We start from the raw sequence: 11,755 nt of genomic DNA, 5'->3' as shown, positions 1-11,755 counted from the left end.
TCAGAATCTCACTTTGGAAATTAAAAGCCATATTACTACCACTCGCTGGGGGTACTATGCCTTTGGTTTCCTGCTTTGTGTGTTATATCTATTTGTGTTGCATTTCATACATTACATAAACTTGCATAACTCTGGGCCACATGGACCTATGCAGGACTCCTGATATTGTTTCAATGTTTCAGACTACTTTTAAATGAACACTCTAAACACAACTGATGTTTTAAGGAATGATCAAAAATATATGAAGGATAAAATTATTCATACCTGGTTTTTATAACTGAAACTCTTTATTACTAACGTAATATGCTGTCTTTCCTATAAAATTTAAATTTCCCATTCTTTTACTACTATAGAAGGGGTAAGACTAAGTGACCATCAATGTCTATTTCAGCTAAAAAATTTTTTTTGAAAAGCTCATGACTTTCTTGAATGTCCCATGGAGATACTTTACCAAAACTTAATCCTCTTAATACATAAATTTCACTGTCTATAACTTTATGTTAAAAACATTAAAACAGTAAAGTCAGTGACAATTAAATCTACTTCGACTTTTTCTTCTTTCTACTCTGTCCATTTCAGTTGGACCTGTCCCTTCTGCCCATTCGAGGCCTAGTTCAGACTGATCTGTCTCACTTTACTCCAGTCTACCCTGATCTCGCTACTCCCTCAACACTGATTAATTGCACTTAAAAACAGTAAATTGTATGACACTGGCTTTAGAATGCTAAAATCTTACTTCGCAATTAGGCTAAAAGCAGCTTGTGAGCAAGCCTGACGTTACTCTTCCACTATGTCCTCTGTGATCCTGGGGAACACAGTACATGCTTTAAAAACTTCAGTTAATCTGTTTCATCCACAAGTGGATGTCACCCGTGTGCTAATGGATTTCTGTAACACATCATTGTACTTACTATCAAGTATGACTGTTGCCTAAATGGTGCTGTTATCGAATGACCAACAAAGGGTACGTGTACTATTTTTCCCTCATTTAAAAGTGGCAAAAACAACACACACAAAATTAGTTAAAAACAAACAATAAAACCACTGAGATTCAAGCAGAAGGGAATGGGTGCCCAGCATGCCCCTTACTATTTATATCTTTTTTCCACAATTCATGCTGACTATCCCCCTCTTTGCACAACGATGCTGTGTTGTACTTGGTATCACCTGGGCTGATGTTTAGCTGAGATGCATCAGTTGAGTCACTTGTTTCCAGCTGGCTTCCATTCTCAGTCCCCGTGCTGTGCTGTTACACGTTTTAGCGATCTCTCGTGAGTCTGTTGGCAAATTTTGAATACACCCATTTTTGTGGCTATAAAATACGGAACTCTGGAATTTCCCCCAACACTATAGTCATGAAAGTGATGTTAAGAAGGGTTTTACGAAAAAGTACCGCAATATCACTTTTGTTTTTATTTTAAAGTTTATATGTGGTGATGCTATACCTACTTGACCACCTCTAACACCTATAGCTTAGCTTCTCTTACAGTTCTCTGAACTGCCTGCAGATTTCTAAAGCTTTAAAGCAGGAATCTACTCAGGTGCAGTGGGAAAGCAAACAGAGGTTGCTTGGAGTAGATAAGGACAGTAGATGTGAGGTGTAAGAAAGAGGTCAGAAGCTGGGAATAAATGACTGCAGCTGCTGGGCTAACCTGCACATTCCAGTCTAGGTCTCTGGGCAGTGACACTACAGGTGTTCAGTGGGCATCCAGAGGGCTATTATCAACTCCAGAGGCTTCATTATTAACTTTATTAATGACTCTCTCCTCTTCTCTACTACCTTATATTTGAATAAAGTAGTTTTATACACCTTCTATACAAAATTAGTTCTTGTGAAAAAGTGTAATAACCTGGTGGTAAAACAGGAAACCTTTCCTTTTCATTAACTATGCAGTCATAAGTATTAAAGTAAGAGAAAAATAAATTATTCAACACTGACATTTTATTTTCTGAAGTTTATCATTTTTACAAAACCGAACAAAAAGCAGGTATCAAAAACAGCAAAGAGTTTACAGAATTTCTGCACCAGTTTTCACAGAAGTCAGTGATTATGAAACTGGTGTCTGATGTATATACTAAATACAGTCTGATTTCCCTGTTGGTCATAAGCATTCAGGTGGTTTGTTTCAGAGTTACTGAATAATAACTTTTTATAAGCACCGGTCATTTTTTGAGAACCGATTTGGTCTGTCCAACAAAGTAAACACTTTTTGATGTCTGGCATTTTCTTTTTTTTTTTTAAAAACACTGAGCTAAAATACAGAATGTGTATGTGTTTGGATCCTAACCAAATCTTCTGAGATCCCAATTACCCTGAAGAACACTGAAGACATTTATAGGACATATTAAATACTAGTTACATACCTCATAATGTCAAAGGCAGCTACTATAATTCTAAAGAAAATAACATTTCATTCAAAGGCTGCCCAGAGTTTGAACTACATCATAGTTTCCACATCCTTTCTGATTTGGAGTAGTTTCCCCAAATAGGGCCATATTATTAGAAAAAAAGTTTTATGCTCATGCCAAACAGGCTCTGGCATTTTATAGATACACTTGTGTAGAGCAAGATTCCTTGCTCTGTACCCTGGGTGACCACAAAGAAATCAAGAGGCCACGATTATTGGATGCTGAGAGAAAGAAGCGTATTAAAACTCACATAATCTTGAGGCAAGCAGAAACCGAGTTACAACTTGGTCGTGGTGTTCAGCCACCACCTGTTCCAGAAACACATTTCTTTTAAATAAGGGAAGTGTGGTCCAGTTTTGCAATGTTAATAGCAGCCAGTCTCTCAAACATTTTCTTTATAAAGATCATTTCCTGGCTAGCAATGAGTTAGGAAACCGGCCTCAAATTCTAATTAAATTTCTCACCATAAGTCAAAAACAAAACCAAAAAAACCGTCCTAAAAAAACATACAAAAAACAAAACAAACCCCCACACCAGCCAATAGGGGCTAACAATTGCACAATTAAACTCGAATGTAAATTATGCTATGTACAGACTGGTATACACATCACTGAAATCGTTTTGAGAGCATAAAACATTCCTGTTGAAGCATTTCCTCTATTTCAATCCAATTTTCATTAAAGGAAAACTGATATGTAATTTTCTTCTTTATAGATATGAAAAGGAAGCAAGAAGGCAGAGCTGAGAGAAACAGATGCTACCCGAAGGGCAGCGGTGGCATTTGGTTGTTTTGGTCTTTGTACCAGCAACTCCCACCCCATGGGAGACATCCAGTTCCCGCCGGACTACACGGTTTTCCTCGCAGTCAAGACTCGAACAATGGACCCCACTCCTCCAGCAGCAAGTGCCTAAACACAAACCAAAATGTCAGTGTTGACAGAACCATAAGGCTCAATTCTCACACCAAGTAAAACATTTTCCTTACAGGAAGAATGTGTGCGGCAACTGATTTTGGATTCACTAATTTTCACAAGTATTTCTTGAGCACCTATCATGAGCCAGGCACTGTTCTTAGCACTGGCGATACAGTAACAAAACAAAACAAAACAAACCTTTGGAGTCCCTGCCCTCAGGCACTTACATTCTAGTGAGATGCTAGTTTACATTCTAGTGTGTTGTTTTCAAATAATAGTATGCTCTTAAAGATCTGCAAGATGACATTCTTGCTGCAAACAGGTGCTCAACTATAAATTCAGGACATTCCTTCTGCTCTCAGCAGTGTTAGGAAGAAATTCAAACTGGGATCAACCATCCTAAGTTCCGTTTAGACTAGTCAGAGTTTGTCAGGTTTTTCTTTTCTCAAGCTAAGAAAATACTATTTAATAGTTAAGAATTTAGGAAATTTGACTTTACCTTAAAAAACTGTAAGTCATGATTAAATATTAGGAATTTGAAGCTCTGATTTCCTCGCGGTCAAAACCGCTTACTGAACACCTTTGTGTTCTGGGTACTGCGCTAGATGCTGGGGTTACGAAAGTGAACAAATACAGCATTCAGGTCTACTGGGAAGAGACAAACGTATAAATGGATCATTATATATTAAATATAATATAATGTATGAAATGACACAGCTATGTTTTGGGTGCTATAAAAATGCAGAGGAGGGGCACATACCCAACCCGGGAGCATAGAGGAATGTGGAATGGTGAGGTAAGGCTTCCTGCAGAAAGGAAGACATTAAATGGATAAGCAGATGACAGACTGACATAAAAGGGTAAGGAGGCACTGGGGCAGAGAGGAAATCATGAGCAAAAGTGTATGTGTTCAGGGAAAAGACATTATTATGCTTACTGCTGGAGCATAAGAGGGAAGAACAACATGGAAGACAAGGCTGGACCTGGAAACCTGGACTCGATTCTGCCGGGGAATCACAAGGGTAAGATTTGGAAGTTAGAGACAGCATTCTGGCGACTGGGTGGAGAAGAGATTTGCGGGAGGTAAAACTGGTAGACAAGAGACCAGTTTCGGAAACGATAGTAACAAAATGTTAGTGATGGCTGAGTGGATGATATGAGAAGTATTTAAGAGAGAAGACTGACAAACACCGTAACTGTTAGGAAGAAATGAAGACAACACATGCCTCAGTTTCCCCATTTATGAAAGGGGAATAGCAAGCATTCCCTCCTATTATTTTTATGAGGATTAAATGAGTTAATGTTTATAAAGTGCTTGGAATAACAATACAAGCACTCAATGTTTTCTATGATCATGAAACTATAGTGAAACTAGGCTGATAGGCTTTAAAGCTGGCTCTTTATCTGTAAATTGAGGATGATAAAGATATTTATATATCTCATAGCGTTGTTGTAAGGATCACATGAAACATAAACTACAAGTACAGTGGCTGGAGAATAAAAAGCACTGCATGAATAGGAGGACTATATACATTATTCTTTAAGTTGATACAGTAAAAGGGGACTATTCATAATTACGTTGGGACAACAGGCATAAACTGGGGCTGTCTTGGGAAAACTGGGAGGTGTGGTAACCCTATTCATAAATGTTAGCTCTTCTCTGACAGTGTGGCTGAGGAATAAAGCGACTTGACCCAGGTTAAACAGTCAAGTTTTGCTACCTAGTCATACCTTAAATGTGTGTTTTCACTCAGATACCCAGATAACAGCTTTTGAAAAACTGAGTTTTGGAAACTGTAAGATGTCAGAGAACATACCCTTTACCTGTGGTTGGTTCTGTTTGAATGTTACACTGTTTATATCTACAGCAACATAATGTACGAGCTGGGTATTAAAGATTACCTTACCAACTTTTTACCTAAAGCTAAGAATTCCCCTTAGCCTTCCCCCACCGCCCCCCCGCAGATGGATAGTACCAGCATCTGCTTACATTACAAAACAAAATGCATGAAAACAGGAAAAAAAAAAATTAAGAATTCTTGATCCCACCCCTGATTTCATTGTTTTAAATTGTGGTGAACTATGTAACATAAAATTTGCCACAGGAGCCATCTTAAATGTAAAATTCAGTGGCATCAATTACATTCAAAATATTGTACAGCCATCACTGCTATCCACTTACAATACTTCTTCAGCTCTCCAAATAGAAACTCTGTACCCATTAAGCAATAACTGTCTATTCTCCCTTCTCACCAGCCCCTGGTAACCTCGAACCTACTTTCCGTCTCTATGAATTTGCCTATTCTAGGTATTTCATATAACTTGAATCACAAAGTATTCGTCCTTTTGAGTCTGGCACATTTCACTTTGCATAATGTTTTCAAGGTTCATTCATGCTGTACCATGTATCAGAACTTCCTTTTTTTGGTCAAATAACCTTCCACTGTGTGTATGTCACATTTTGTTTATCTGTTCATCTGTTCACGGGCACTTGGGTTGTTTCTACCTTTTGGTGACTGTTAAAGAAGTCTTGATTTTATTACTTATTTTCAAAGTTTTGATTTAGTTCAAAGCTCAAGATTGTGTTTAGTAAACAATAATCATTATTGAAAAAATTTAAGTGTTGCAAATCAGCATCTCTTAAGGCCAAGGCTAGTAAGCATAAATCTAAACTTTCATTTTCATGCATTTATTTGTAAGAACAAAGATGTATAACCAAAAATTCAAAATAGTTATTTAGGTGAGAGACTATCACTGTTATTCTCTATTACAAAGGAACAAGTCATACAGATGTATAATTCATAACTTACCTTCTCATGCCACTGCAATAACACAGCACTGCTATTGTCAGAAGGGCTCTCAAAGCCTTTATAAATATACTTCATTAGGAGATCCACACCATTCTTGTCCAGGGACTGAACTGCCTTTTCAATATCGTTAGCTTTAAAAGAGATGAGCACCTTCAAGACAATGCTGCCTGCTCGATCCTGAAGGTAAAGAAATAACAGATCATTTAGACTCATTTCTGTGGGGGGGGAGGGGCGGTTTACAGTTTCAGAAAGGCTGCACTGAGAATGTGACATTTTGAGTAAAGACCTGAAGGAAACAGGAAACTTTTGGCATATCTGAGGAAAGTATTTCATACAGAGAAAAGAATAACTGCTGTTAGTGTGTGTTCAGTGTGTTCAAGGAATAGCAAAAAGATCCCAGGTGGCTGCAGCAGAGTGGAGGACAGGAAGACAGAGCAGTAGTGGGAAGACTTGAGTACGTAAGCCCTGCAGGCCCTCGTGAGGACATCGGCTTCTAGTCAGAGAAATGAGAAGCTGTTGGAAGGTTCTGAGAAGAACAGTGATACAATCTGACTTACATTTTAACAGGACCAGTTGGCTGCCATGTTGAGAATAAGCCGGGGGCGGTGGGGGTGAGGGAGGGTGGGGAGAGCAGGAGACAAGGCAGTAGCAGAAGCAGGGAGACCAATTTGGAAGTTACTGCAATAAGAGGCTGGCTTTGGCTAGCATGGTAGCAGCGGAGGTAGTCAGAAGTGGACAGATTCTTGATATATTTGAAGGTAGAGCTGAAAGGATTTGCTTACACATAGATGTGGTAAGTTGTCAATTTATTAAATCAATACATTTCACTTCTTGAGCTTAAAAAAAAATACAAAACAAGAAAAGGAAAGTGAATTGCAGTTTTACCTTGAACCATCTTTCAGAAATAAGTTATTAAATAAACAAAAATTTACTTTAAGTTTTTAAAACTTATTTTAAGTTTCATATCTATAGTCATTTGACTTAGTGATCTTCATTTATAATAATCTTTCTTCTTTGATAAAAGTTTGCTCCAATGGCAAAGTTATTTTTTTTACCCTTCAAGTCAAGCACAGGGAACAGTTAATTTCTCCTTTCAACAATGTTTCTCTTTCTATTCAACACAAAGTGATACCTTCAACATTCCTACTGGTCAGGATTTTACAGTATGTTTCTACCACCTGTTGTTATCTTCAGTTTAAAGACTACGTAATTACCCTATTTAGAAAAATATCCTTGCACCCAGAGCTATAACCTCCCACCCACAAGCTATGATAAAAAACCACCCATATAAAAGCAGAAGGTGGTAAAACTGAAATTTCAATGACGTTACTCAATTTTAAAAACCAAAGGAATATTTCCCCTTATAAAAGATTATGTAGCCTAGATAATTACCTATTACTTACTAGTATTCAACTAAGGAGACTCTTGGGGCTCCTAGGATGTATGAATAGCTATAGACAGTGGAGTCAATGCTCTGCACTTCATTCTAAACAATAAATAAGTAAATAGGCTCTTAGGAATTACTGAAAGACTGCTACAGGGAATGTAATTATACAACTTTTCTGAAGGGCAATTTGGCAATACCATATGCACCAAAGGTGTGCAATCTAAAATCCAGCCGTTCATTTCTAGAAATTTATTCAAAGGAAACAACTAAGTATTTACCAAAAATTGTTCATTTCAGTGCTGTTTATGACAGAAAGAAAGGTCAATTGCCAAAATATAAGACAAAAGGTTGTATATCACTCAACTGCAGCATTATCTATACGCAGCCATTAAAAAAGATACTGTAGAAATAAACTTACTGCCAAGTAAAGGCGTTCATGTATGCTGCTTACAGTTGAAAAAGCAGGTTATAAAATTCCATTTTCATTAAAACAAAAACAAAATCAAAACACTCACAGAAAACCTCTACAGGCATAAAGCAACACCAAACAGTAATCATTACCTATGCGTGTTAGAGGATTACCTTTTTACTCCCCACATTTCTGAGTTTTCCCTAATATTTATGTTATATAACATAACAGAATTAAATATTAGAATTTAATTCCATGAGAATTGTAGAATTTTAAAAAATCTTTAAAAAGCAAGGAGAATCTGTTTATTTTGTGGGAGTTTTACTTATTCAAGCCTTTGCTCAAATTCAACCTGAGTGGCCTCCTCTAAAAACACACAGATCTCTCCGCTGTTTGAACTTAGTGTGCCTACTGTGCATCGTTATCACAACTCAATGTTAGAGCACTATTTTTTCATATATACATTTTCTACCTATCAAACTACATTGTAAGCTCTTCTACGTCAAAGACAGTAAATAGCTGAAATATTTGTTGATTGTGTGACACTTTAGAGGATTTTGGTAAGAACACTAAGAGAGCAGCAGAGATGGCGTATTGTCTGTGACTCACCTTCACCGCCTGGCTCTTGGTGTTGATAGGGGGGTTTTTCAGAGCTGCCTGTAGGGCAGCTGTCATGTTTCCTGTGATGGAGGTTAAGGGGATAGCAGAAAACACTGTAACTCTCAGGAACCACTCGTTCTTAAGATCTGACATTATGCGTAGAAAGAAAATTACGATGATTGCTATGTTCCATACTGGAAAATTCAACATGTTGGTTTCAAGGATGTCAATCATAGGTAAAATACCGAAAACAAACGAGAACACTAAATTTTTAAAAACTAAAGCAAAAACTGTTTCATTCTTGATTCTAATTATTAATTGAACACCTTGATAACCTTTCATTTTCCAGTAAAACACATATGCAAACATTATCCAAAGTGATATTTTTTAAAATCCTAAAACATGGATCAGATTAGGCACCAAAATGAAATAGTCTATCCTCAACCAAAATATGTCTTTTTATGTGATTCTAACTGGAAAAAACAAAGACCAAACTTTAACTAGAATTATGTTCTATATTAATTGAAATGCTGGTAGAAAGTGCTGGCAGATTACTCTAGCAATTTGAATGATATACAGCAATCTCTCAATACTGATGAAAAGAGGCATTATAGAAGATCCAAGAGTTCAATGACCTTTAGGTGGCAGCTTAATTTTTCTGTTTTGGATATTTTCTCTCATATTTCATAGAGGTTATTCAAATTGTCTTAGGCCACACCTATGAAATTTAGTCTTACTTTGAAAGTACCAGTGAGTTCGCAAGTATGAGAAACAGAAGGCCAATCAGACTGTCAGAATGTACAGTCATTTCCCTAAAAGGAAAACCACACAGAGTTCACTTGTTCCTCCATCTGTAGTGCCTAAGCAGGGCTTGTCTCTTCTTGTAACAAGAGCAGAAAAGACAGTATCTTTATATTTTAAGATGAATTGATTAAAAAGCAGGTCCACTATATGGATACAGCAGTACCATTTAAGAGTCATCACACGTCACCTAAAATAAATTAGTCTCACAAAACATCATTCATCCATCACAAAGAATGTTTTTACACAGAACAACCTTCACCACTTATGTTCTGAAGAAAAAGGTCTGACCAAAGAATCTACAGTTGGTGGTAGGATGCTGTTTTCAAGGATTAATGCACTTCTAGAGAAGCATGCCATTTGCAGACTGGCTTATTTTTAAGATCCCCAAACATTTAAGTATTTAAATAATGCAAAACAGCAACAGCTGATTGTGAAAGTCATGGAAATCAAAGAAACATCTGTATGTTGATAAATGTTTAATGCTGTATTTTAGGTGCCTCTAAGACCAGCTGTGGCTGCTACCAAATATTTTCACTCATATATTTCCCCATATAATTTAATAGGACACTGATGAGGAGAGTCTAAAAAGCCTTCCTAACCTTATGAATACACCCAAAAATAATTAGAAACGAGTGAATTCAGTAATTGCGAATCTCTAAAACCACAGCTTTGATTATTGCAACATTTTCCATAAAAAAGAGCTGATGCAAATTATCCCTCAAAGTTATGAATATTCAAATATGCAAAAACAAAACCCAGGAACTGACAGCCACATTTTAACTAAATGGAAACGATTCCAGCGTTACAAAATGATTCTGTTTTGTACAAATGATTCACCTTCTCCTATTTTATTCATCGGGGTTTATTTTAAATATTTCCAGGGATTCGCTACATGTATTCCCCGTTTTCTTTCTACTGCCCTTTGCTTAGCTGGTGAAAGGCTCCCATCTTCCTTCTGGGCAGTTTTGGTGGTTTTGTACTCACACCCTTTCCCCCGGTTAACAAATTCCGTGCAATCTATATTTTGCAAACCCCTTTCCCTTAAAAAAAAAAAGAGAGAGAGAGAGAGAGAGAGCCCACGCACAGAGGTTCTGCAAACCGCCCGGTGTCTCCCGGCAGGAACTCAACTATCCTAAAGGGGCCAAAACAAAACCACCACCACGATTAAACGAAATTCCCTGAAGAAAGATGCCCGTTCCTCCTAGTCAGACACAGGTACTAATGAGACTCCAGCAAATAAGGTTCTGGGCCGACCACCCAGGCGCCCCGCAGCAGCCCGCCTGACCAGCTCCGGCGCCGCCCGGGCGCGGCCGGCACCGCGGGGTCCCGGGAGGCGACAGCTCCGGGCGCAACCTGAGGAATCGGGGGCGTGGACGGCGCGCCGGGAAGGGCAACTTTCCGAGGGCGGGACCCCGGGGTTTCGGGGAGACTCGGCAGACGTGGCAGAGCCCCCTGCTCTCTCGGAACCGGGGACCCAAAGGGACAGCGGTGCTGGGGGCAGCTCCGCGCCCAGCCCCCGGCCGGCGCCCGCCGCCCTCACACCCCGCCCGCAGCGGGGTCCCGGACGAGCGGCTGGGGCGGGGCGGGGCGCGGCGGGATGGGGAGGCCAGCGAACAGAAGGATATTGCCGCAGGCAGGAGTCCACCTCGCCCTCGTCGGGCCCGGCCTGCCCGTCGCCCCCGTCTTCCTCGTCCACGAACTTGTTCTCGTCGTACTCATCCACGTCCACCTTCCGGAACCGGGCCGACGACACCGTGTTCTTCGACATCCCCGATCCAGACCGGTGGCCAAGGCCTCCTCTCGCTGCTACCTCTACCTCAGCAAGCCCAGCCCAGCCCAGCTGGAACCCGCAGACTGGCGCCTTCACTTCCCTCTTCCGCTCCGAGGCGTCGCCGGCAGCCGCGGTTCGGGCGGTTCTGGGCCTGCGCGCTGGCCGCGCTCCTTCCTCCTCAGGCTCACGCTCTCCGCGAGCCTCCTACGCCGCCCCCACTCTCACCGGAGGGGAGCAAGCCAGAGAGGGAGCGCGCTGGACGCAGTGCGCAGGCGCGGACTCTCTGCGGGAAAGGGGCGGGGCGGGGCGAAGGAGGCGGGGGCGGGAGGGGGCGGGGCAGGAGGGCGGGCAGAAAGCGGTGCCGCGGGCAGAGGTGAGAGGCGATTGGGCTTCCTAGTGCGTCACGTGATCGCTAGGGGGTTTCCATAGAAACGCTTCTCTGCGGTCCAGTCTAGGGGGTCTCAGGTTGGCGGCGATGGGCACTGGGGGCGGGTGTCCTTGGCTTTGCTGCCGCCTCCGCCGTCAACGACCTGTCATCGGGGTCCTGCGTGAGGCCCGGCTGGCACGGACTTGCCTGTGAGGTGGGATGGACTGGTTGCCGGACCAAGTCCCCTGCAGTTGGCAGGAGTATGAGGCGGAGTGATGCACGCC

General features: G+C 40.7%; 1 protein-coding gene across 1 annotated transcript; it reads right to left on the bottom strand.

Moving 5' to 3' along the window:
• Positions 1–1,920: 1,920 nt before the first annotated feature.
• Positions 1,921–11,306, bottom strand: ARPC5 (actin related protein 2/3 complex subunit 5). Its single transcript, XM_057728221.1, has 4 exons — positions 10,959–11,306; positions 8,539–8,611; positions 6,134–6,310; positions 1,921–3,317 (listed from the first exon to the last, which is right to left on the bottom strand). Exons 1-4 carry the CDS (start codon positions 11,099–11,101, stop codon positions 3,255–3,257), a joined length of 456 nt encoding a protein of 151 aa, XP_057584204.1. The 5' UTR covers positions 11,102–11,306; the 3' UTR covers positions 1,921–3,254.
• Positions 11,307–11,755: the final 449 nt, after the last annotated feature.

The sequence above is a fragment of the Hippopotamus amphibius genome, chromosome 3 (genome assembly GCF_030028045.1).
Source record: "Hippopotamus amphibius kiboko isolate mHipAmp2 chromosome 3, mHipAmp2.hap2, whole genome shotgun sequence".
Taxonomy (NCBI): domain Eukaryota; kingdom Metazoa; phylum Chordata; class Mammalia; order Artiodactyla; family Hippopotamidae; genus Hippopotamus; species Hippopotamus amphibius.
The sequence above is the reverse complement of the archived record's forward strand: the minus strand, read 5'-3'. Positions and strand labels throughout refer to the sequence as shown.

Excerpts from the sequence above, each read along its gene's own strand:
- ARPC5 (XM_057728221.1), bottom strand. The coding sequence starts at position 11,101 with ATGTCGAAGAACACGGTGTCGTCGGCCCGGTTCCGGAAGGTGGACGTG. Across the intron at positions 8,612-10,958 it reads GTGGACTCCTGCCTGCGGCA|AGGAAACATGACAGCTGCCC; the intron begins ATATCCTTCTGT and ends AACCTCCATCAC. Across the intron at positions 3,318-6,133 it reads TATTGCAGTGGCATGAGAAG|GCACTTGCTGCTGGAGGAGT; the intron begins GTAAGTTATGAA and ends GTTTGTGTTTAG.